General features: G+C 40.1%; 1 protein-coding gene across 2 annotated transcripts; it reads right to left on the reverse strand.

The window, feature by feature from the left end:
• actr3b (actin related protein 3B) lies at positions 1 to 27,975 on the reverse strand. Of its 2 annotated transcripts, XM_083547646.1 has the most exons (13): positions 27,707 to 27,975; positions 26,343 to 26,397; positions 24,591 to 24,646; positions 23,090 to 23,214; positions 20,510 to 20,620; positions 19,634 to 19,729; positions 18,334 to 18,441; positions 14,425 to 14,568; positions 11,169 to 11,342; positions 10,615 to 10,707; positions 4,192 to 4,317; positions 880 to 963; positions 1 to 740 (listed from the first exon to the last, which is right to left on the reverse strand). In XM_083547646.1, the coding sequence occupies exons 2-13, from the start codon at positions 26,384 to 26,386 to the stop codon at positions 645 to 647; spliced, it is 1,257 nt and encodes a 418-aa protein (XP_083403772.1). In that variant the 5' UTR covers positions 26,387 to 26,397; positions 27,707 to 27,975; the 3' UTR covers positions 1 to 644. The 2 variants fall into 2 exon arrangements, with proteins under 2 accessions (XP_083403772.1, XP_083403773.1); XM_083547647.1 differs by lacking the exons at positions 24,591 to 24,646; positions 27,707 to 27,975 and having other exon boundaries at positions 26,343 to 26,393.
• Between the last annotated feature and the right edge of the window lie 24 nt (positions 27,976 to 27,999).

Consider the following 27,999-nt stretch of genomic DNA (forward strand, 5'->3'; position numbering starts at 1 on the left):
TTGGAAATCATTTCAGAAGCAGGTTTATTGACTGGACTGAAAAAGAATGTGTCTGAGAGAAAGAGAGACAGAAATCATATTGCTTCCATATTACCTGCTGTTCAACCGAACAATCTCTAATGCACAACGGAGGCGAAAAAAATCTGTACTGTTTTATACATTTCTAAAAGTATTTTAAAACTGAATAAATAGATTCTTTTTTTCTAGTACATCCTTCTTTCTGTTCTATAAGAATATATTATTTTGAACTTGTACGATATATAATGTAGTGAATATTTATGCCTCTTTTAAATCTATGAACTCTGTATATGAATAGAAACTAAATTCTCAAACACTCACACAGTACAGGAGTGTCTATTAAACCGTATACACACCGTCTACACAACAGGCGTCAAACAGTGTGCAGATCTACTGCGTGAAATCCTTCTTCACGTTTCACACGGAAGCGAGCTGATCCAGACCAAACAGTCATCAGTGTATGGCTTCTCTTACATGGCTATATATGTGTGTTTCCTGACGCTGATGCAGTGTTTGTGTTTTGTTAAGGAATCTGATAGGACAGAACTTTCGGGTGTAGATTTTCAGTGATGAAAGTGAAATCTCTGTGTGTTCTTCATCTAAAATCATCATCAAAGTGTCCGGCGTTAGGACATGATACCGAACACCGGGTTATGGCGACAGATGCTCGGACCGCGCTCTTCGTAGTCTTTCTTCGTGTGACAGACGTGGAAGAATTCGGGCTGAAAGAACACAAACACGGTAAGATTCTGTAAAATCAACACGATGTTATAACTTCATACTCGACAGAAAATGAAATATAAAATGCAACGCTTGCTCTTGTGTGTGTGTGTGTGTGTGTGTGTGTGTGCGGACTCTTACCGTGGAGGCCAACATGGACCCCCCAAACCACACAGCGTATCTCTGCATGTGATGTGTGATCACCTGGACCTCAATTGGTTTAGGCTGCAGGACAGAAAGGCAGAAAGGTCATAAGGAAAAACTCCCTTCAGTTCAAACAGCAGTCACGCATGATAGCAAACAAGCGCAACGCACGAAGACCATGTCCACACTTATACCTTTTCCTTTGAAAACAGAGATCTTTCTCTCCATTCTGGCCATCCGTCCACACCGAGACTGCGCTTTCAGTTCGACAAAATTGAACTTTTTGAAAATGCTCTCCGAAATAGATAAATTTGAAAGCCAAGTGACGCCGCATTTTTTCGACGTTTCAAAGAGCCAGAAAGTCAATAAACGTTATTTTGGAAAAGACTGAAAAGGAAAGTATGGACACGGAGCGTTTGTGGACCAAAACAGCGGATTAGTGAATACATTCAGGACACAGTAAAGTGGTCAGGTATGAATCATACATGTTGCACACAGAGATACTCTGCTTATAGGGTCCTGTGACAGAATATTTATTGTAGTTATGTAGCTACAACCATATGAATTGCTCATATGATATATAAATGGGCAGAAGTGGGTCAAGGGCAAGGACTGGCTTTCTGAGCAAAACATTCCACCTATGGTCAGACACCCTTATCTAGGGTTACGGGTCATGGCAGCATTTGCAATGCTTGGATTTGACCTCACAATCTTTTACTCAAAAGTCCTACATGTAAATCACTAAGCTACCCCTTTCCCCTCAGACGTTCTAAGAGTCGACCAAATACATTTACAGCATTGGCAGCCACCCTTACCCCAAGAGACTTTCATTTATCTTTATCATACAACTGGGCAGCTATGGGGTTAAGGGCCTTGCTCAGGGGCCCAAGAGTGGAAGCTTGTTATGGCTGGGATTCAAACTCACAACCTTCAGATCCAAAGTCCAATGCCTTAACCACTAAGCTACCAAGTGTGCAGTATCATGGCTGAGCCAGTGCTCATTCTAACTGGGATATTTTGTTTGAAGGGCGTTCAAGTCAAACTGGGACTTTTGAGTTTTTTTAAATAAAATTACACATTTCAAGGAGTGGAAACTGCATTTATTTTTCCACATACTCCCCTGCTACATCTACAATGCCTGGAAATTTCGACATAGAAAGATTTGTCAGTACACCTGAACCATTCCAGGACAGTCTGCTTCACATCATCATGAGGGAACCACCACTGGCGGGATCGTCACTGACGGACTAACGGACGTCTTTGAAACTTTTCCGCCATTTGTCTTACTGCGGCTGAGCATCTCATCACTGCACTGTGTTAAAGTGTTCTGTACATATCCACTGGTTTTCATGCCTTCGTTCACGAGAAACTTCGATCATCACATGCTGCTCCGTACACTCTCTAACACTGTTGTCTGTCATCTTGTCTTGTCTGATTGACGACCTCTGGACCGGCCCACGACATGTGCGCCACCTATCAGTAGTAGGACATGCTAGCAACTTACTACTGCGTGCTTTATAACCATGCTAGCATCCATTTTTATACTTGTGAAATCAAAGGTCCTGGTTTATTTAACAATAACGGCTGTATGTTAAGTTATTTTCAGAGGACAGTAAATCTATACTGCAATACAAGCTGCACACTGACTACTCTAAAATATATCCAAGTTTCATTCCTACAGTATTTTACCTTGAGAAGATGAAATGTGAGGGGTGTACTCACTTTTTTGGGATACTGTATATATGCTCTTCTCTTCTATTGCTATGAAAGAACCTTGAACTTATCAGTTAACCCTGCTCTTACCACTTGACCTTCTTACCCTAGGACGTTGTCACTAAATGTTATTAAGTCTATGGTTATATTTGAATCTTGTGAATATCCTAGCTAGCATTCTGGACACTTTTACGCTATGATCTCAACGTTCTACAAATTGCTGAGTAATCCCTCATGTAAATGCTACGTGGGATTTATATTACAGAAGATTAGGCATGTCTGTGAAGCTGAGACACATAAGATATGAATATAGCTGTAAAAGTATGTCATGCTGGGCAGATGTTGAGGCATTTTAAATAAAATGAAAGCCTGGATGAACAGCTCAGTGTGTGCTTGACCTGTGGGCAAAACTCACACTGAGTCACTTATCACCAAAAAAAAAAAAGAAAAAGAAAAAGGAAATTGCTCTAGTCCCAGTGGCTCTATAATCAGCGCTTCCAACTGAGCCAATTTTCACTGGGAGATAATGTCCCTCATTCTTCTGACATCCAAAATTTGCTTGCCATGTGGCAGAGACCTTTCAAGGTTGGCTGACTAGAATGAGTTGTAAATACACAAAAGAATCTCAGTTTTTCTTTAACAGTGTATAAAAAAAAAAAAAAAGAGGTCATCCTGGTTGCTCAGGTGAAGGTGGAAGCAAAGAGATATGAACATATGAGGTATTAACAGATTGCTCTAAAAACAAGTAATCCTGCTCCCATACTATCCATTACTAAGTGTCTCAGATTGCATATAATATATGGTCTTCTAATCATAGGCCAGTTTTCATAGAACTCATAGTACTCATAGTTTGAGGCTCCTGCTGGCATCATTTTGTAGCGCCACACATACCTATTATCTGAACACAAGAAAGTTGTTTAGAAAGAACTGGGAGAATTGTAGTTGCCCTGAAGTAGAATGGGGAACCTGAACCTGAACATGCTTGAACCCCTGACCTTCTGATCAGCAACCCAGAGCCTTAACCACTGAGCTCTCACTTCCCCTGTTAACAAAGTTAGCAAAGGACTTTGGTGTATACCATGGGGCTATATCCCCAGAGAGAAATTTGGAGGGTCTGGAGATAAGCCAGAGGGGGAATGCTTGAGGGTATACCCTGGAAAGGGGCTATGCAGTTCTCTTTTTTTGGTTGGTTTAGATTTGGGAAGCAACTATAAGCGTGTATATAACCCTGGGTCTGCTCTGTTCTGTAGGCAGGATGCTGCTGAAGTAAATCTACGTATTTCATTTGTCGATGTCATGGTACACCCATGGAACTAAACGCAGAGAGCGAGTGGGGAGTTGATCCAACAGCCGAGTATAATAAAGTGAAAGTTTTGCCAAGGGTGTTAACAGATAGCAAGACCTAATATACTTGGCGTGCTAAAATGGTTACGCTACAAGAGCTTTGCCGAGCAGCAAACTAGTTTTTATTCATAGCTTCTTTCCATCATTTGTCAGTCCTGTTCTCACGCAGGAGTTCATGCAGTGCTAAACTTCCATTTAGCTGATGCACGCTGCCCTTTTTAGCTTTGATGTATTACATGCTGAAATGCTAACCTTTATCCGGCCTCCACTGAGCTCCTCGCTGATTCGGAGTCTGCCATCAACTACACGCTTCAGATCCCTCTGTAGGCGTCGGCCAAAGTCCCTGAACATGGTGGATCCTCCAGAGAGCACTATATTCTAACACACACACACACACACACACACACACACACACACACAGTTATCCTCTGGCCTTGACATTTTTTGACTTATACCTTAAAAAGTTTGGAAAAATGCAGCGATGTTTGGAAGCTGAAGTCAGAGCACAGGGTCAGACATGAACGGATCACAGAGGGTTAAGGGTCTTTCCTAAGGGCTCAAAAATGGCAGCTTGGCGATACTGTGGCTTGAACCCCAGGCCTTTTGGTCACTAACCCAAAACCTTAACCACTGAGCCTCCACTACTGCTGACAAACCCATCATTTTTAATTATAGCAACAGAGATTGCATCTCAAATCAAAATTAATTTTAAAATAATAATATTTCCCAATTGGTAAGAATGTCCTTGTTTATAGGACTGTGTTGAGACCTGAGATGTTGTATGGTTTAGAGACAGTGGCATTGAGTAAAAGACAGGAGGTGGAGCTGGAGGTAGCAGAGCTGAAGATGTTGAGATGTTCGTTGGGAGTGACGACAATGAACAGAATTAGAAATGAGTTTATTAGAGGGACAGTGCATGTAGGACGTTTTTGGGACAAGATGAGGGAGGTGAGATTGAGATGGTTTAAACATGTGCAGAGGTGGGACATGGGGTATATCAGTAGGAGAATGCTGAGGATGGAGCCACCAGGAAAGAGGAAGACCAAGGAGGAGGTTTATGAATGTGGTGAGGGAAGACATGCAGGTAGTTGGTTTAAAAGAGGCAGATGTAGAGGACGGGGTATGGAGACGGATGATCCGCTGTGGCGACCCCTAATAAGAGAAGCCGAAAGAAGAAGAAGGTAAGAATGTCCCTGACAAACAACAAGAAATGCAGTAGGGAAGGAACAGAGAAGGAATGGGGAAGTGGTTAAGAGATTGAATTTCTGATCTCCAATTTTCCACTGCTAAGACCTAAACCCTCAACTGCCCCACTGTATGAGCAAGTTATTTGTAAGGCGTCTGCCAAATGCCGAGAAGAAATCTGCATGGGGCTTTGAACCTGACACGTAACCCAGACATATAATGAAAGCTAGGAGCGGATGAAGGTTCAATACATTTATGTGGAGCATCTGAAATTTATCCCATTCACACAACTGAGCTCAAGAAGAGGCAGATTGGTGTAGCTGGGATCTAAACCCATGACCTTTGGGTCTAAAGTCAATGCCTTAACCGCTAAGGTACCACCTCCACCATGTACAGACTCATTTATTTATAAGACAAAATATATTATTTTGTATAAAAACAGAGGGAAAAAAAAGCAATAACCCAAACCTGGTCTGTGGAACATGAAGTAAGGAAACAGCAACTGTAGAAGACAAACCTAAGACAATGTGTACTGTGAAGGGGTGAAGGGTGATGCTTGACTGAACTAAAATCAAGCCTGAACCTGAAATCTGTCTCACATGATAAATACATGATTACATCATTAAACCGGAACTCAGATTTCTTCAGAAGTTCACAATTGACAAAAAGAGAGCATTCAACTCTATTCATTTTTATTTGTAGAGCGCTTTTAACAATGAACTTTGTCTCAAAGCAGCTTCACGGAGATGAAGCGGTAATAAAATAATGTATACGTTTGATCCTTATAATTCTTAAAAGTGAACCTCATCCTCATCTCATTTTGCAGCATTGCTACTCTTTTTTGCGCTATTCGCAATGACTATAAAGTCCGTCCGGGACACAAAACTCACGGTTCGGCACATACCTCGGTTTTTAAGTCATGCTTTTGTTTTTGTTTGCAGTTTATTATTAACATTCATGAACATTATCAGTTCACTTTTTAAAAACAGTTTTACATAAAATACCTGCTTGGTTAAATAATATATACAAAAATATTTCATAATATTTTATAAAAAAATAAAAATAAAATACACTTAATTATATTGATTACATTTAGTAATTAATTAAATTGGCACAAATTAAAATAATTAAATACAATTAAATAAATGAAAAAATAAAATTTAATAAGTTACATTATTTAGACCCCATTTGAGTAATATAGATTTGTATATATATGTGTGTGTGTGTGTGTGTGTGTGTGTGCACGCGCGTTTTACATATAATATTTAATTTTCTAAAAATTAGAACGTTAAGTAGATCATATCTTTAGAAAATGTAATATTAAATGTAAAACGCAAACAGAACACACACACACACACACACATTCCTGAGGGAACTCAGATTTTAACTATGTTACGCAGTTAAAAAGGATTGCATTCGAACCCAAAGCCCTGTAACGGAAAATTACGGTACGAATACGTGTACCGTTACACCCCTGTCTGTCTGCCTGTCTGTCTGTCTGCCTGTCTGCCTGTCTGCCTGTCTTCCTGGCACTGAATGTCCATTATAGCATGTGTTAGCTGGACAACCAATTTTAATGTATTAATATATAGTATTTGTTATACTAATTTAGTTACAAACCCGAAGCCCATGAGTCAGGTAACAAAACTCTCAGCCGCCTAGGACATAAATGACGAAGGATATGAGGGGAAAAAATAGAGACATTTTTGTCCATGTCTAAAAAACTGCAAAACAAAAAGCATGGCTGTTTTGTAAAAGAGATTGCTGCGTTATCAATCATTGTGACGAAATGTCAAAAGAAAGAAAAAAAAAAAAACAATATCAATACCCCCCCCTCTGGCTGCTGTGCTGTAGATTTAGATCCATCGTTTAATAGTTAGAGAGACACTATTGATTCTGGTCATTATGTTCAGTACGAACACATTTCAGAGCAATTTTACTTCTCAGGCAGATTGAGACAATGTAAAAGCTCTACACACATGGATTAGGGGATTTTCTGCCATTCTTAATGGCAAATCCTCTCAAAATGGGTTAGTTTGGATGGGGACCATCAGTGGACAGCCAATTTTCAGGTCTCTCCAGAGATGTTCAAGTCAGGGATTTGCACATTTTTGGTTCTTCTTTAGTGTGGCATATTCCACAACATTGTGCACATGCTTTTAAATGTTCTGTGCGAGAAAGAAAACAAGGCAGTCATAGCCTGGCATTGCTGGAGCGTCCATCCCCAAACTTCTGTTCTGTAACTGGTTCCTCTCAAGGTTTCTCAAGAAAGTGTTTCCTTGCCACAGTCACCCCAGGCTTGCTCATTGGTTATAAATACACAAATGTGAATAGAAGTTAATTTTGTTGTATTACCCTTACATTCTGTAAAGCTGCTTTGACACAGTGTCTATAGTAAAATAAAAAAAGTGCTATAGAAATTAGAATTGAATAGAATTGAAAGGCATTTTGCAGCCAATCACCAAGATGAAAAACCAACCGACAGAGTTGTAGTAATGTTCTGAACTACCAGAACAGCTTCATACACAGGATTACATTTATAGCATTTGGCAGACACTGTGGGTCTCATTTATACAACTGAGCAGTTGAGGGTTAAGGGCCTTGTTCAAGGGCCCAAAAGCAGCAGCCTGGCAGGTCTGGGATTTAATGACCTTCTGAACAGAAGCTTTAAAACCATAAACATTGAGCTAACACATCCTGGAACGTAACATACATGCCTCTGGAACAATACTGGAGAAACATCATTCTTCTAAAAAAAAGATATTGCTGCAACATGAATGCGATTTCTGACCTCAAGGCCATCAAAAGAATGATCTTTAATAGCACTATCAAGGGATGAGGATGGGGTCCGTCTCGAGTCCTTTAGGTTTCTTTCTGTCACCACCATCACCTCTGGCTGACTCAGTTTTCACGCAGACGAAGAACACAAACCATGTATTCAGTGTAGAATTGTGTCAAAGCTCTTCCCCATCCTGCCTCACACTGATCACCCCAACCCTTCTAGGAGCTTTAAATAATAAAAATACATTTTGCGCTTATTTATTCACTTAATTTTTGTGTGTACGTGTACCAGGGAACCTGCCAGAGTAATATATTTTTTCTTTATGGGCGGTCCGTAATGCTTGTGGGAGGTTCGGGACTCGGGACCCCCAGCTGCTTGTCATTTCAAAAATTGCATGTAGTTAAAGTAGAGATACATTCTGTAAAATGTGACTCCAGCAAAAGTAAAATTGCTCTCTTTAAACTTTTACTCGAGTAAAAGTACAAAAGTTTTTGCCTTCAAATGTACTTAAGTATCCAAAGTACTGATTTATTATAACTATAATCAGTAGATACACCAAGCGCCGATCAGAACACGTGTAAAACAAAGCGAGCGCTCGATCCTGATTGGTGACTCGCTGCGTGTTTCACCATTTTTTATCCTCATAAATAAAAAGAAACGACTGATTTCACTAAATGTATTTGAGTAAAAAGACTTAGAAATGTAGTGAAGTTACAGTAAAATCTCCTCAGAGGTGGAAACACTTCAGTAAAGTACAGATACGTGAAAAAGCTGCTTAACTACAGTGCAGTTACTTCATTACTGTCCACCCCTGCCCTCGCTCATTAGTGACAAACTTATATGGATAGATTTAGTCCTTTTAAATAAATAATCTCAATGTATTTCTTTCTGTAAAGCTGCTTTGGTCCAGTGTTAAATGTGCTAATAACACTAAATGGCGCTGATGGACTTCAACTGTGTAAAATGATTGAATTGGTTTCACCAGGATTTTATAACTGCTTTTTGCTCTTCTGGATCACACACACGTTAATGCCACATAAATTCCTCTGAGACCTCATGAGTATATTTGCATACGTATTAGTTAGGGAAATGTTATTTGTGAAAAGACTGATATTTTTCCCCCCACGACGCATTCAAATCAGCCAAAGCAGACTCTCTCACTGCCCTCTATTCACAGTCCAAATGTTTTCCTATTCATTTCACATGCAAATCAAATCATCTCTTTTAATCCTTGCCACTTCTAATTACCAGCTTCCCAAATTGGATTTTGTCAAAGCTTTGTTGGCATTGTTTCCCCAGACACACACACACACACACACACACACACACACACACATAATGAAACACAATGAACTCTGTATCTGCTGCATTAATATTTAGACCATTTTAGTAAAATGTCACATTTGTTTTGTCCCAACACGTGCTGAACTCGGAGGAAAGTTTGGTGGATGAACAGTGACCTCTAGCGGGCAAGATGAGAAACCAAAACAGATATGCGAACGGGTTTCTTTACTACAGTTTTCCTTTTAAAATAGGAAGGAAGAAAAAACAGAATGATGACAAACTGCTTAGTAATACCTAGAAGTATAGACGATTGTGACTATTCTGATAAAAGATCCATGAAACTTGTCAGACAGACAGAGTGAATGGATGATCACCTTATATTAGGGTTGTGCTTCTCCATAACTGGGTTACACATTAAAGATTTCCCACTGTTCGATGCAGTGCGATCCGATTTCGATTCAATTTAACTACAGCTGAAACGATTCCTAGAGTAACTCGAGTATTCGAATAGAGAAAATCTTCGTTTAGTCCATTTAACTTCACATGGAGCACTGTGTTTCCGCACGGACCATTATTACTGTCGCACCACCTGCTAATCGGTGGAGCGCTCTGGACAGGTAAACACTTTTTTTTAGCCAATAGGGCAGCGTCTCCCCTCTGTAGTGCCAGAAAGTTTTACATAAAAAATGAAAAACTACAATAAATAGAATCACATGGTATCACACTAATCCTCTGATCCCTGGACAGAACTCTGTCTAACCATCAGCTCTGGAGGAGATGGAGCAAGACAGATGAAGCAGAGGAGCCTCGTTCATACACCAACAGCTTCAAACCACAGGCCCACAACATGCGCACCAGAAATTTCGGATGTTAACGAGAAATAAAGTCGGAATCGGAAACTTTTTATTATGAGGCAGAAATAGGCTTCCATCAAATTCAGGCCAAAGACTACGACAGAAACTTTTAGAAAACTAAAACAAAGAAAACACTGTACAGCGTGTTTACTTATTATCTCTTGTGTATTTAGTATTGCTCTTAATGAAGAAAAGGTACTTCCCCGATACCTCGATTAAATGATGGAATAATCGGTAAAAAACTCTTTTTTCGGCTTCTATCAGGGGTCGCCACAGCGGATCATCCGCATGTTTGATTTGGCACGTTTTTACGCTGGATGCCCTTCCTAACGCAACCCTCCCCATTTATCTGGGCTTGGGACCGCCACTAAGGCTTGTGCAACCCTAATGGCTGGGGTCGGTCCCCTGATTGGGGATCGAACGCAGCGGTGAGAGCGCCGCATCCTAACCACTAGACCACCAGGGTAGAAAACTAAAATTACTAAAATTATGAAATATAAAAATGAGGAAATGTCTACAATGGCTCTTACTCTGTATGGATCTGGATCTGTTTATTTTCAGAAAACGTACCTTGTAAAGAGGTCTTCTCACGTCTATTGGACAGCTTTGGATGACCTCGTCGACAACATCTGAAATGGGCTGCATGAAGTCCGGGTTGGCAAACTAGGGAGGGGAAAATACATAAATAAATACATTTCAAAAACGTTTACGTACACAGGTGGAAAAAAAGCAGGCTGTGAACTATATATTTTTGAATATAATGAAACGAAAATGATAAAAAAAAAGACCAATTTTTTTGTCATTAACAATGGTTAATTAACATCTTATTTACTGCCTGTTTATCTGTGATAAAAAATGAATTCATAAAAAAAGTACTGACATTTTACTCAAATGATGTTCCACAGCAAATGTTCCACAGTATATAGTGGTACAACCTGGAACTCAAGTGGACTGAACTGAGATTCTACTAACGTCATGCACAATCATGACTGAGTCATAAATGATTATCCCATATTCCATTATAATCCACGTCACACAAAAAAAAAAAAGAACGAGGGGGGGGGGGGGGGTGAGATGAATACTTAAACAGACACACTTGTAATACACGTGTAAATCTCTCTTACCTCTGGATGGAAGAAAATCTCTGGGCCAAGAAAACGTTCATATCCTACGTCTATGTGAAACTCGTTTTTGCTGATGGCGTTGATGCCTTTATGGTTCTTGATCCATTTCCCGGGGTCCGTGTCGTACTTTGTGAACTCCCTCACGATGTCTGGGCAGATGTAGCAGTACCTCTCCTAAACACAAAAAATCCATTCAGATCGATTAGAGCACTCTAACGTTTACTGTGACCTTTAATACAGACAACTGATAACCAATAAAGCCTCATATTGGCCAGAACAGTGGGTATAAACATATACTATAGAGGTTATTAGTTTGTGGAAACCTGAGCATAAGATTGTGCTTTTTGAGCATCCCATTCCACATTTAGTCTCAATTTGCTCTCTTATATCCTCCACTCTTCTGGGGAGATGTTCCACTAGATTTTGCAGTGTGCTTGTGGAGATTTGTGCTCCTGATGTAGGTGAGGATGTGAGGAGGCCTGGGGCGCATTCAGTGCTCACATTCATCCGTTAGGGTTGGAGCTCTATAGCAGGAGATCTTCCACTCCAACCCATAGGTAATGTCATGCTGGAACACGTTTGGGTCTCTGTGTTCAAGTGAATCCAATTGGGTGCCTCCATTATTGTGAGAACAGTTTGGGGAAGAACCTCATACAAATCTAATGGTCAGGTGTCCCAATACTTTTTATCCATATTGGGAGTGTTTATGCATATATATATATATATCATGTTTTTCACACTTTAATATTTCAGATCATCAAACTAATTTAAATATTAGTAAAAGAGAACACAAGTGAACACAACATGCGGTTTTTAAAGGAAGGTTTTGATTATTAAGGGAAAACAAAATTCAAAACCACATGGCCCTGTGTGAGATAGTGTTTGCCCCCCTGTTAAAACTGTGGTTTATCGCACCCGAGTTCAATTTCTCTAGGACAGTGGAACAGTGGAGAACCTTTCCAGGAGTCTCCAGTTGACCACAATTACCCCAAGAGCACAGAGACGACTCCTCCAAGAGGTCACAAAAGACCCCACAACAACATCCAAAAAACTGCAGGTCTCACATGCCTCAGTTAAGGTCAGTGTTCATGACTCCAACATAAGAAAGAGACTCGGCAAAAATGGTCTGCATGGCAGAGTTCCAAGACCAAAACCGCTGCTGAGCAAAAAGAACATAAAGACTCGTCTTATTTTTGCCAAAAAACATCTTGATGATCCCCAAGACTTTTGGGAAAATACTCTGTGGACTGACGAGACAAAAGTTAAACTTGTGTGAAGGTATGTGTCTCATTACGTCTCGTGTAAAAGTAACAGCACATCTTAGAAAAAGAAAATCATACAACAGTAAAATATGGTGGTGGTAGTGTGATGGTCTGGGGCTGTTTTGCTGCTTCGGGACCTGAAAGACTTGCTGTGATAAATGAAACCATGAATTCTGCTGTTTACCAAAAAATCCTGAAGGAGAAAATCCGGCCATCTGTTCCTGACCTCAAGCTGAAGCGAACTTGGGTTCTGATCCAAAACACACCAGCAAGTTCACCTCTGAATGGCTGAAGAAAAACTAAATGAAGACTTTGGAGTGGCCTAGTCAAAGTTCTGACCTGAATCCTATTGAGATGCTGTGGCATGACCTTAAGAAGGCGGTTCATGTTTAAAAATCCTCCAATGTGGCTGAATTACAACAATTCTGCATAGATGAGTGACCAAAATTCCTCCACAGCGCAGAAACAGACTCAGTGTGAGTTATCACAAACGCTTGATTGCTGTCGTTGCTGCTAAGGGCGGCAAAACCAGTTATTAGGTTTAGGGGCAAATACTTTTTCACACAGGGCCATGTAGTTTTGGATTTTGTTTCCTCAATAATAAAAACCTTCATTTAAAACTGCAAGAAATCAGGAAGGGGCAAACACTTTCACACCACTGTGTGTGTAATATATACAGTATACACACACACACACACACTCAGTGGGGCAAATAAGTATTTGATACACTGCAGATTTTATAAGTTTTCCCACTTACAAAGAACAGAGAGATCTGTAATTCTCATCATAGGTACACCTCAACATTGTGAAACATTGTGAAAGACAATCTAAAAAAAAACAGAAAATCACATTGTATAATTTTTAAATAATTAATTTTCATTTTATTGCATGAAAAGTATTTGATACAATGGAAAAATAGAACCAGGTTTGCACAAACTGCAGCAGGGATTTTGGCCCACTCCTCCATACAGGTCTTCTCCAGATCTTTCAGGTTTTGGGGCTGTCGCTGGGCAAGACGGCGTTTCAGCTCACTCCATAGATTTTCTATTGGGTTCAGGTCTGGAGACTGGCTAAGCCACTTCAGGACATTGAAAGGCTTTCCTACAGAGCCACTTGTTAGTTGCCCTGGCTGTGTGTTTGGGGTCACTGTCATGCTGGAAGACCCAGCCACCACCCATCTTCAATGCTTTTACTGAGGGAGGGAGGTTGTTGCCCAAAATCTCGTGATTCATGACCCCATCTATCCTCCTTCAATACGGTGCAGTCGTCCTGCCCCCTTTGCAGAAAAGCACCCCAAAGCATGATGTTTCTTCTATTTTCTAATAATTGCGGCAACACTTGTTGCCTTCTCACCAAGCTGTTCGCCTCTTGTCCTGTAGCCCACCCCAGCCTTGTCCAGGTCTACAATTTTGTCCCTAGTGTCCTTAGACAGCTCTTTTGTCTTGCCCATAGTGGAAAGGTTAAAGTGTGATTGAGTGTGTGGACAGGTGTGTTTTATACAGGTAACGAGTTTAAACAGGTGCAGTTAATACAGGTAATGAGGGGAGGATCGGGGGCTTCTTAAAGACCAACAAACAGGTCTGTGAGAGACAGAAATCTTGCTGGTTGGTAGATACTTATTGGTATAAATACTTGTCATGCAATAAAAAGGAAATGAATTATTTCAAAATCATACAATGTGATTTATCTGGATTTTCTATAGATTCTGTCTCTCACAGTTGAGGTGTAGCTACGATGAAAATTACAGATCTCTCCATTCTTTTTTTAAGTGGAAAAAAGTGAAAAATCGGCAGTGTATCAAATACTTATTTGCCCTACTGTATATACACACACACACACACAAGACTGTATAATGCTCTCTAAAGATCCTAAAGCCAACATCTGGATCCAGCCCTCTAGTCAAATTTCACTCAAACAGTCACAGGGAGAGCACACACCGCCTTTATAAGCATGTCTAGAGATTATTACAAACACAAGTGAGACTGCACTTTCACCTTGACCGTCTTTGCGGTCTCGAGGGACTGTTCAGGAGGAATCCCGACCTCTCTCTCTCTGAGGAGCTGCTGGATGAAGTAGGTGATGTCTCGGCCCGCTATAGGGATGTGCTTTATACAGCTCCCAATCACATAGCCCTCTGCCTGAAGACCAGGCAGGAAAAAAAAAAAACATGAGAAGCAATAATTAGCTGTACATATCAACAAACTGAATAGAAATTAGCTGCACATACATACAAAAAAATCTAAGCTACATGGAATCTTGAATAAATCTTAAAGCAGGTTGTAGATATTATTTCAGGATGTGACGGAATATGAGAATACGTTATTTATTAATCAAACTGAACAGATAAAGTGAGAGAGGAAAAAAAAAAAAAAAAAAAAGAATGATAAAAAGTTCACACAGGATTAGACCAGAGCTGTGCATCAGAACAGGTGTATCTATTGTGGCACTAAATACAGGGAGATTCATGAGCGAAACCTGCCAGAGACTTGAGACTTGCACTGAGGTCAATGACTTTACAGATACTGATAAAACTACAATGCAATTGTCACATGAACAGCCTAAAGATCCTTAACTGAGAAACTCAAGAATGATGAGGATGGATTTGGACTGTAATTGATATCAACAGTCTGAAACAATGTCTCAGGACTGCAGTTTCAGCATTTCAGCGTCTATCACTGAACAGTGCACCTCAGCAATCATGAAACTTTAATAAATGGACATTCGGTGCCTCTCAGATAAGTGTTTGGAGTTCCTCTTTGAGTCTGGTTTTTCTCGAGGTTTCTTCCTCATGTCATGTCAAGTCAAGTTTATTTCTATAGCGTTTTTCACAACAGACATTGTCTCAAAGCAGCTTTACACAAATCAAGAGTCAAGGTGAATGGTGTGCATTTATCCCTGATGAGCAGCCGTGGTGACTGTGGCAAGAAAAAACTCCCTTAGATGTAATAAGGAAGAAACCTTGAGAGGAACCAGACTCAAAAGGGGAACCCATCCTTATTTGGGTGACATCAAGACTGTAATTATAGTCTTTAACCAATACAGAACACTGGAGAGTGAGAACTAAAGCCACTCTAACTTGAAGGACCTGATGCAGTTTTGCCTTCATGAATAGGCAACAATTCAATTGGAGAGATGTGCTAAGGGTATAGAGACCTGCAGGATCCTCAGAGAACTGCAGCTATAATGCAACACAATACAGGAAAACAAACCAAGAGGGTGAATACTTTTGCAAGGCAACTTATGAAGCTTGTAGGACTTTTTATATTACATTTACGGTATTTGGCAACTAAATATTTATATTACATTTATCTCATTTATACAATTGAGCTGCTACAGGGGTTAAGGGCCTTCCTCAGGGGCCCAGGAGTGGCAGCTTGGTGTGGCTGGGATTTGTATAAAGGTCCTTAGACACAGGAAGTGACCCACGGCCCCGGGGATGTTCAGAACTCGGGTGAGGGCTCCTCCGGTGAGGAGGAGGGGGAACTACAGAGGGAGCTGTGACATGAATTTACAGACTTCAAACTTAGTAACTACATGGTCAGAGTCACTGTGGCTTGTATTTTGAGAAGCAGAAGTACTTTTGATTACAAAAATAAAAATTAAATGCAGAAGTTACAATAATAACTGTGCAAAGAGGTTAAAAAAAATGTCTTTGGTATAAAATCTAGGTTTTCCTCGGAATAGTTGAAGAACTACTGTGGATAATAGCATCAAGTTACATCTCAGGATTTACAACTGAATCACGATTTGTGCCGCAGAGAAAAAAAAACATTAAGGCCATGAAGAAAATCAATAATAAACAAGTATTTTAACACGATCTCTCTGAGCCTAATGAGACTTGTAATGGGTTTATTGGTGAAACATTTATAGACAGCGCTCCTAATAATTACAAGATAACATCATACAGTGCATCCGGAAAGTTTTCCCAGAGCTTCACTTTTTCCACAAGTTACAGCTTAAATTGTTTAAATTCATTATTTTCCTCAAAATTCTACAAAAAAAAAAAAACCATAATGACAACATAAAAGAAGTGTGTTTAAAATCTTTGCAAATCTATTAAAAATAAATGATTAAAATAAAATCACATCAGTATTTACAGTCTTTGCTCAATACTTTGTTGAAGCTCATTTGGTACAGTTTTGGGCAGTTTCTCCCATTCTTTTTTGCAGAACCTCTCAAACTCAATCAGGTTGGATGAGGAGTGTCCAATCTCTCCAGAGATGTCCAATCGGGTTCTAGTCTGGACTCTGGCTGGGACACTTCATAGCCACTCCTTTGTTATCTTGACTGTGTGATTTGGCTCATTGTCCTGTTGGAAGATGAACCTTCACCCAAGTCTGAGGTCCAGAGATTGTAGCAGGTTCCTTGTAGCAGGTCATGTCTGAAGGAAACCAGGCACCGCTCATCACCTGGCCAATACCATCTCTACAGTGAAGCATGGTGGTGGCAGCATCGTGCTGTGGGGATGTTTTTCATTCGAAGGAACTGGGAGTGAAAAACCTCAGGATTTGCCTCAGGATGAAGGCAAAGATGAATGCAGCAAAGTACAGAGACATCCTTGGAGCAGGTCATGGATGTCTCTGTACTTTGCTGCATTCATCTTTGCCTTCATCCTGAGGCAAATCCTGAGGTTTTTCACTCCCAGTTCCTTCGAATGAAAAACATCCCCACAGCACGATGCTGCCACCACCATGCTTCACTGTAGAGATGGTATTGGCCAGGTGATGAGCGGTGCCTGGTTTCCTTCAGACATGACGCTTTACACTCAGGCTAAAGAGTTCAATCTTTCTTTCTCATGGACTAAGAGTCCTTCAGGTGCCTTTGGCAAACTCCAGGTGGGCTGTCATATGCCTTTTACTGAGAAGCTGGAGCACTTTTAGAGTGACCATCAGGTTCTTTGGTCAGCTCCCTGACTAAGGCAATTCTCCCAATATGCTCAGTTTGGCCTGGTGGCCCGCTCTAGGAAGAGTCCTGGTGGTTCCAAATTTCTTCCATTTACGGGTGATGGCGGGTGGCCATTGTGGTCACTGGGACCTTCAATGTTGCAGAAATGCTACAGACTTCATAGCTTGGTTTGTGCTCTGACATACACTGTTAACTGTGGGACCTCATATAGACAGGTGTGTGCCTGTGTGTGGTATTGTTTGTAGAATTTTGAGGAAAATACTGAATTTAATAAATTTTTGGAATAAAGCTGGAACATAAAATGTGAAAAAAGTGAAGCACTGTGAATACTTTCCTTGTGCACTGTATCTAACATGAGCAAACAAAAAAGAGCTAAATGTGTCTTCTCTCCAAACCTTTGGAGGCACACAACTGTATAAAACGTCTGTGGATGTGGTGGCATGACATTTTCCCTTCACTTAAGCTAGGAGACCCAAACCTGTTCCAGCATGACAATGCCCCTGTGCACAAATTCAGCTTACATGGGTTGGAGTGGAAGATCTGCAATAGAGCTCCAACCCTACTGGGATGAATGTGAACACTGACTGCACCCCAGGTCTCCTGACCTCCTTTACTAACACCCTTGTAGCTGAATGAGAACAAATCTCCAAAATCTACTGGAACATCTTCCTAGAAGAGTGGAGCTTATTATAAGAGCAAATGGGGATTAATTGTGGAGTGAGACGTTTAAAAAAAAAAATTATGAAACAAAATCACACACCAATCGGATAAACTTTTGGTCTATATAGTGCACTTTTTAATTATTTCAAGATAATGAGGAATTTATCGTTCCTTTCATGAATAAAAATAAAGCCTGTGGTATTAATGACTAGCCCATGTAAGCCTTTGCTCGCTGCTCATGCAGATGAAGTGTCATTAAGTTCTAACTGAAGTAAAGATCTTTTCCACATTAATCAGGATTTATTTTCCTCACACTGATATGAATATGGTTGTCGTACCACAGGTATCACGTGTGTGACTCCATCACCACTGTCAATGACGGTTCCTGTCAGGGTTCGCTCTCCGACCTGCCGGGACGTCCATGAGGCTGCTAGAGCCAGAACAGCCTGCAGGTTATCACACCCACCCACACACACCCACACCCACACACACACACACACAGAGTGGTAAAGCATTACCTCTCAGTGCTCCAGTAGTAATGTGCTTATTCCACTGTTATAACGTCAGAGCTGCAGGTCTCTTCATGTTTAGTGGGTCATGGACTCATGGAGCATCAGTATAAAGTTGTTTCAAATCATTGAAGAATTTATAAACCATAACTCGCTTCCAAATCTCTCAATCTTAATGTCGACTTCTGTAGATCTCTTGAGGGTTTGTCATGCTCTTCTAATCTTTAAAAAATTCGAATATATTAATTAAAAACGTGAATAACAATAATCGTGGCAGGATTTTAGTTTGTTGGATTTTATTAGGGTTTTTTTGCATTTGTATCACATATTTTCACACAAATCTTTTTCTTTTGACTTTTTTTTAAATTTTGTTCATTTGTTTGTTTAAAGTAACTCATGTACAAACTGTTTTTAAATACTTAAAATCTGGACAAATTGTATACATCGTGCAATATTTTGTTCTGGTCTGGACATGTGTATGATTAATGTTTGCATGAAAAAGTTACATATAGAGAATTATCTTAACTATTAAACTATCTAAAAATAATTCAGACTATTCTCTTAATTTTTATTATTAATTTTAACTATAAAAAAAATACTGTACACACAATTATTGTTCAATCTAATCTCGTTTTTACACAGACTTTCGTCAGTTTACCAATAATATATGAACAAAAGAATTCATGATGGACCCAAACCTGTCCTAGCATGACAATGTCCCTGTGCACAAAGCCAGTTCCATTAAGATATACTTTCCATGGTTCAGAGTGGAAGATCTCCTGCTTTAAAGCTCTGACCTCAACCCTATTGTGATAAACTTGAACACTGACTGCACCCTAGGTCTCCTCTCCTTCTCATCCTACATCAGCACCTGACTTTACTAACACCCTTGTTCCTAAATGAGCACAAATCTCATGAAGGTTACTAGAACAGCAAATGGGGACTAAATGTGGAATGAGATGTTCAGCCCATAGCAATCGTATGGTCAGGTGTCCACAAAGCGTTGTCTATATAGTGTTTATATACATGTACTTATTTACAGTCACTCGACCTATTTTAATTGAAAAAAAATATTGCTTATGAATGACCTGATCAGAACGACATCAAAAGTATATGGAAGCACTTTTACCTGAACGGCGATGTAAAGACCTGGAACGTTGAATGTTTCGAACATGATCTCGGCTAAGTATTCTCTGTTCTCCGGCGTGTTCAGAGGAGGTTCCGTCTGATTGTAATTAAAACAAAGATCAGGAGAAATCCTTAATGCAGATGCAGAGATGTGACAATCTGAAATGTAAGGCTTCGACAATTGTCATTAATATTTACTTTATTAGGAACAATGCAGATGTGATAAACTCAAACATCAAATCATACATCGGAGTTTGAAAGTGATTTCACTGACGTTGACTGTGGCATGGATGTAGGTGCCATTGAGCATTTCAGAAACTGATCATTTGGGATTTTCACATATTGGTGAAAATAAAAACATAAAACACGCAGGGTTTGGAAGTTCTGTAAATGTAAAAATTTAAATAAAATGATGACTATATACTTTATGCACTTAATAGCCATCAAATACATTATTTAAAATAGGAAGAGTTAAACATCACAGTGTTTCTGCCCGATCAGTGGCTGGGAAAAGAGGATTAGTCTGAAAAATGACCAAATTGCCAAAAGTGACTTTCAACAAGAAGCTTCCACCACCATGCTTCATATTCTACATGCTGCTCTCACGGTAATAATAAGAGTTTATCCGTCCTGTACTATACACCATCGCATCTTCATGCTGTCCATGAGGAACCATCGCATCTTCATGCTGTCCATGCGGAACCATCGCATCAGACCCCCATCCAGTAGAACATCTGGATGGATTAGGCAGGTCCAGAAAGCAGAAGGACTCTAATAAAGCCTAGCTGTGTTGAGGTGTTCAGACTGTGGAAGTCCTCTAGACCCTCCATTTCACCATTTTAGCCTTAATCTCTTATACAATTCACTGTACACTTACCACAAGGAAGCTGTGATCCTCAGGCTCAGCTCGGAGGTATTTAAATATGACCTGCTCCATGAACTTCTCCATCAAATCCCAGTCCTCTGTGATTCCGTGTCTGATGGGCCACTGGAACACAAACACACACACACGCGCACACACACACACACCAGCATCACCATCATCCTCATTATTACTCTGACAATATTTCCAAAATATTTCAAAGAATAAAAGAGAAGTTTTCAATGTAATTCCACAAAAATCAAACTATTTTAAATGTGCTTACAGAAGAGAGGCTACAAGTTGTACATCAGTCAGAGAAGATTTTGATTTATTTATACACTACATGGACAAAAGTACACCTGAGACACCCGAGTTTTCCAGCTATATGTGGTTCTTCTTCAAACTGCTCCCACAAGGTTGGACGCACACAACTTTATATGAAGTCTTTAGAGGTGGTAGCATGAAACATAACCTTCACTTGAACTAGAAGACCCAGACCAAACAATGCCCCTGTGCACAGAGAAAACTCAAAGAAGATTTGCTTTACATGGGTTGAAATGAAAGATCTTCTATAGAGCTCCAACACTTTTGAATTCACACCTTTGGGATGAATGTGAACGCTGACTGCACCCCAGGCCTCCTCACCTTCTCACCTACACCAGTACCTGACTTTAACACTCAGGTAGATGGATGAGAACAAATCTCCAAAATCTAGTGCAACATCTTTTCAGAAGAGTGAAGACTCAATGTGTATTTGGATGTTCAGAAATAATCGCATACCAATCTTATGTTCAGGGTCACAAAATCATGTTTATAAAGTGTGAAAAGAGTTTACATTATAAAAACACAACTCCTCGAGTATCACTTATTAAACACTTTCGATTCTACTGTATTGTTATTTTACTGTTATTGTAACATTTGTTCTCATGATACTGGTTTTCCTTGTACATTTTTCCTGTTAAAATAGTATTATTTTTATCAATAATTATTACTATTATTTTCATTTTAATTATTAGTAGTAGTATCGTGGTGGTTTCCATTTTTGTTATAAATGGTGCGCTTATAATGGCATTAATGTTATGTCTTTATCTATTATCTATTAATGTTTTTTTACATTTTAAACCTTAACCCTTGCCTTTTAAGGAGACACTTCAAACAACCAAAGCTGAGAAATGTGTTGAGAAGAAAGAGGGAGTATTTTGAGCAGCTGATAAATGAGGTTGGATGATGTGGAGATGGTGAAGCAGGATGTAGATAGGATTAGTAAGGAGGAAGTGAGAGCAGCAATTAAGAGGATGAAGAGTGGAAAGTCGGTTGGACCAGATGACATACCGGTAGAAGCGTGGAGATGTTTAGGAGAGATGGCAGTGGAGTTTTTAACCAGATTGTTTAACAAGATTCTGGATGGTGAGAAGATGCCTGAGGAATGGAGAAGGAGTGTGCTGGTACCGATCTTTAAAAATAAGGGAGATGTGCAGTCTTGCAGTAACTACAGGGGAATACATTTAATCAGTCACACCATGAAGTTATGGGAAAGAGTAGTGGAAGCCAGGCTGAGAGAAGAGGTGACCATCTGTGAGCAACAGTATGGTTTCATGTCGAGGAAGAAAACCACAGATGCATTATTTGCTTTGAGAATGTTGATGGAGAAGTATAGAGAAGGTCAGAAGGAGCTGCTTTGTGTATTTGTGGATTTAGAGAAAGCGTACGACAGGGTGGAGAGAGGAGTTGTGGTATTGTATGAGGAAGTCAGGTGTGTCAGAAATATGTGAGGGTGGTGCAGGACATGTATGAGGACAGTGTGACAGCAGTGAAGTGTGCAGTAGGAACGACAGACTGGTTCAAGGTGGAGGTTGGACTGCATCGAGGTTCAGCTCTGAGCCCTTTCCTGTTTGCAGTATTGATGGACAGGTTGACGGACGAGGTCAGACAGGAGTCTCCCTGGACTATGATGTTTGCAGATGATATTGTGATTTGTGGTGAGAGTAGGGAGCAGGTTGAGAAGAGCCTGGAGAGGTGGAGATATGCGCTGGAGAGAAGGGGAATGAAAGTCAGTAGGAGTAAGACAGAGTACATGTGTGTGAATGAGAGGGAGGGCAGTGGAGTGGTGCGGTTGCAGGGAGAAGAGGTGGAGAAGGTGGAGGAGTTCAGGTACCTGGGGTCAACAGTGCAAAGTAATGGAGAGTGTGTTAGAGAAGTGAAGAAAAGAGTGCAGGCAGGGTGGAGTGGGTGGAGAAGAGTGATAGCAGGAGTGATTTGTGATAGAAGAGTATCTGTGAGAGTGAAAGGGAAAGTTTATAGGACTGTGGTGAGACCTGAGATGTTGTATGGATTAGAGACAGTGGCATTGAGTAAAATTGAGTAAAAAAAACATACATGTCGTTCAGATGGGAATGAGATGTTCATTGGCACAAATACTTACTTTTGAGAGATGAACTGAGGATTTTGAGAAAAATGCATGTTTTTTCAAGAAATCCAACGTGTTGCTTTTTGAACTGGATTGCAAACATTATAGAAAAACCGTAACAACAATACTTGGGAAATATAAATGCTCCTCTTATCTAAACTGGCTTGTATGTGTAAAAGTAAGGTCACCTTGGTTGCGTAGTTGGGTTTGTCGATCGCTTCATCACCAATGAAGAAATCCAGATCATCCACTCCCTTCATTAGGCGTCTCTGAGCCTGGTCTCCAACTCCAGCTGTCTCTCTAATAGCGATGCCTGTGTGTCGATACAAAACAACATTAAACAGTCTTACAGAATATACACAAAAGTATTTAGACATCCTTCTTTTACAGCCAGATGTGGTTCTTCTTCAAAATATTATCACAAAGCTCTGAGCTCTGACCCTATTAAACACCTTCGGGATGAACGTGAACGCTGACTGCACCCCAGGCCTCCTCACCTTCATCACCACCTGACTTTACTCACACCCTTGTAGCTGAATGGAGATCATTATAACAGAATATGGAGACTAAATGTGGAATGTGATGTTCAAAATGAAGCATGTACCAATTTTATACTCAGGTCAGAACTTTGTTCATATAGTGTACATTGTTGTGTTACAAGAGAATACACTAATTTATTACATAGAGCTACGCTTCATATTATAATATCATTTTTGTGTTATATGCCCTAATAAAGCTAATTCAGATTAATAATTTTACATCACTGCATGATAATGATTATTATAGTCATCAAATGTTTAATCAAATGATTGTTGTATGATCCAATCCATTTCATACATCATGACATTTTCATGACACTGCGATGCAAAAAATGTCATGATGTGCATCGTGAAAATGTGCAGTATCAGCATTTTGTTAATTCTGTGTTTTATTTGCAATTTAACTGCACTGTTTGAGCACCAGAAGTTTATTATGTACAGCACACAGAGCTCAAATATACAGAGAGCGGTTCTTTTTAATAGCGGGCCAATTGTTTTATGTTGAATGATGATGATATAACGATTAAAACAAGCTCTTTATTAGGTGTCAAACCTCATCATACATGTACTTCTCTGAGATCTACGATGTTCAAGAACAAGAGCAAAGAAACTGGTCCTTTTAGCCGACTTTGGAGCTCTATTTCTTTAAACTTCCTTGTTTATTCAAACTAAGCATTTGGGGAAAAAAATATACATTTTTAATACATGGCAAGCCTATTTACCATTTATTTTATATTGTAGGAATATAAATGCACAATATTTGATTTTAAAGGTAATTAGGAAGCCAGGATCATGAACTGATTTGAATCATGTCCAGGGCACATCATTGCTCGCCTGTTTTTGAGAGAATGATCCTTCTTACTCTCATATAAATACAACTCGAGTCAGATCTCTTTTAGCCTTTGGTTGATCACAGCGCTAACCTGAGGTTTGAAAAAAGAAAAAAAGAAAAAAAAAGAGGTGTTCCACTGTAAAATAGCTTTAATGAGATTTTCCCTGTGGCATTTTTTTAATTAAAACCCCAACCTGAATATCTGACATGAGAAAGATAGATCACTCCCAAAGCACTAAAAAAGACAAAGATGACCATGGGAGCTATTAAAGAGCTATTAAATGACCCTATGAAGAATCTTAGGAGGACACTACTTACAGGATGGCATGATAAACTGTGGCTCTGTGTTTCCCGCATAGCCGATCTTCGTGTAACTGCAACAAATATAATTGATAATTTAAAGAGGAGTAAAGTGGCATTGAGATGTAGGCACCTTTAGAATGATATTGTAACTTCACCAGTAGGTGGCCCAATCACCAACTTTGTTAGTAACGTCTCAAGGTTACAGATGTAACCCTAGTTCCCCCGAGGGAACTCGAGCTGCGTCATAACGCTTTGGGGAACGCCCCTGCGTTACGACGCAGCTCGAGGTTCCCGAATGGAGAACGTCTCTAGGTTACGGATGTAACCCTAGTTCCCCGAGGGAACTCGAGCTGCGTCATAACGCAGGGGCGTTCCCCAAAGCGTTACGACGCAGCTCGAGTTCCCGAATGGGGAACCTCAGGTCAAAGTCCTACAGATTACAACGGCAGTTACAAGTACCAAGATACAGCTTCAATTACATGTTACCAGACGGTTCTAGAAGCTTCCATAGAACACACACATGGTAGCCAGAAGAAATAGAAAAAAGAAGAGGAAAAAGAAAAAGGTAGAAAACCAATACGGTGCCTACAAACCTTCGGTGCTTGGACTCCTTAATATTAATAACAATAGCAATAATAATAATGTCTGAAGAAGTGATTAAAGTAGTCTTGTGTTAATCCTGAAACAATTTCTCTTATCAGGGAGTTTAGAACCTTGAATTTTTCTGGTATCAATATTTTACTTCACTTTTTACTTTCACTCATTACATTTTTTACACAAATATCTGTACTTTCTCCTTCTTACATTTTCAAATCAGACTCGTTACTTTAGTTCGAATCTATTTGGTGACGAATATTTTATCTTCTCACTGCCGTTTTCAGACCACCACTGGTGTATCATTTCCTGTCTCTCACACACCACAGACGTAGACTACATTACGTAGATAATGAGCAGGCAGAAGTCTGGGGTTTACGTGGATGAGACAGAGGGAGTCAGTGATGTAAACATGACTGAGAACAGACACATTCATGATCATCATCATCTTTTCTCTGCTTGTGTTCTATATGGTGGATCTTCAGCCTGGATACATTCATTAGGTAACACAATGTTAATTTGTTTTGTATTAATATGATGTGAGGTTCATTTACCAGCGTGACACTAAAACAGGTATTTTATGTAGCGAGGACTCGTACTAGTCCTTAACTCTGTGTTTTCTGTTATGTAGTATGTTGTTGTATGTAGCACCAGGGTTCCTGGGGGAAACGTTTCATTTCACTGTGTACTGCATCAACTATATATGGTTCAAATGACAATAAAAGCTTCTTGACTTGACTTGAGGTAGCAGTGAAGGCTACTTTTTACTGAAGTTCATGTCGGAGCCCAAACTTCTTTAACTTGAGTAAAAAAGTGTAGTCAGAACTTTATCTTTTACCAGAGTCTTTTAAAACATGAGTATCTGCACTTCTCCTGGAGTGAAGGATGTGTGTACTTGTGCCATCTCCGGGTAGCAAAATGGTTAAGGCATTAGACTTTGTATCCGAAGGTTGTAAGTTCAAATTCAAGCCACACCAAGCTGCTGCTCCTGGGCCCCTGAGAAAGACCCTTAAACCCATAGCTGCTCTGTTGTATAAATAGGATGAATGTAAATGTAGAATGTTTTATACAGCAGTTAGAAAAATAGCATTTAATCAGGAGATTTTCCCTCCACCTATGTGTGTGTGTGTGTGTGTGTGTGTGTGTGTGTGTGTGTGTGTGACCCAGACTCACCCAGTACCATAGTCAATGACACACGGAGGTAAAGGCACTGCCATGTTCTAATAGCCTGGTGATGAAACAACACACACACACACACACACACACACACCCACACAATCACCTTGTGGCACTGAAGCACTTAAACTAACACACTTTAACAGGTGTGTGTGTATATATATTATATATATATATATATACACACACACACACACACACATATATATACATATACACACACAATCATCTTGTTACACACATCTTTACCTCACAGTGATCCAAATCTAAACACACACACAAACCCACAGCATCACCTTGTCACACTAACACACTGTAGGACTACAGCACACACGCACACACACCTTAATACATTCTTACAATCACAAAACGCACACATACACCTTGTAGCACTGAAGCACTTAAACTAACACACACTCAAGCAGATATATATATATATATATACACACACACACACACACACACACACACACACACACACAAACCCACAGCATCACCTTGTCACACTAACACACTGTAGGACTACAGCACACACGCACACACACCTTAATACATTCTTACAATCACAAAACACACACACACAGAGCATCACCTTTTCACACACATCTTTACCTCACAGTGATCCAAATCTAAACACACACACACACACACACCGCATCACCTTGTCACACTAACACACTGTAGGACTACAGCACACACGCACACACACCTTAATACATTCTTACAATCACAAAACACACACATACACCTTGTAGCACTGAAGCACTTAAACTAACACACACTCAAGCAGATATATATATATATATACACACACACACACACACACACACACACACACACACAAACCCACAGCATCACCTTGTCACACTAACACACTGTAGGACTACAGCACACACGCACACACACCTTAATACATTCTTACAATCACAAAACACACACATACACCTTGTAGCACTGAAGCACTTAAACTAACACACACTCAAGCAGATATATATATATATATACACACACACACACACACACACACACAAACCCACAGCATCACCTTGTCACACTAACACACTGTAGGACTACAGCACACACACCTTAATACATTCTTACAATCACAAAACACACACACACACACAGAGCATCACCTTTTCACAGTGACGCACTTCTAAACTTACACACACACACACACACACAGCATCGCTTTGTTACAGTGACGCACCTCTGATTTAACAGACACAAAGTCGCGCGCGCACACACACACACTCTCCCCGCTCTCTCACACACACACACACACACACACACTCTCCCCGCTCTCTCACACACACACACACACACACGCACTGTGTTAATAGTAATTGGAAGTACAGTACTGCCTGCAGCAGAGGTGTGTGTAGCGCCGCTGTGTAACAAACACACACTGGTTCTTTTCTCTTTTTTCCATCTCGCGCTGCTCTTCTGCTTCCCGAGTCAAAGGCGAAGAGCAAAAATAGAAACACGCGCATCTGCCAGAAATAATCCCCCATGTCCTTCTGCACACACACATATATCTCTCTCTTATCCTTCATTACAACCCGTGCAAACACAACACACACACACACACACACACACGCATCTCACTCAATACAAATTATTTGCACCCTCAGCAAACCAAGATGGAGAAAAT

This window comes from Silurus aristotelis (genome assembly GCF_946808225.1).
Source record: "Silurus aristotelis genome assembly, chromosome: 1".
Lineage (NCBI taxonomy): Eukaryota > Metazoa > Chordata > Actinopteri > Siluriformes > Siluridae > Silurus > Silurus aristotelis.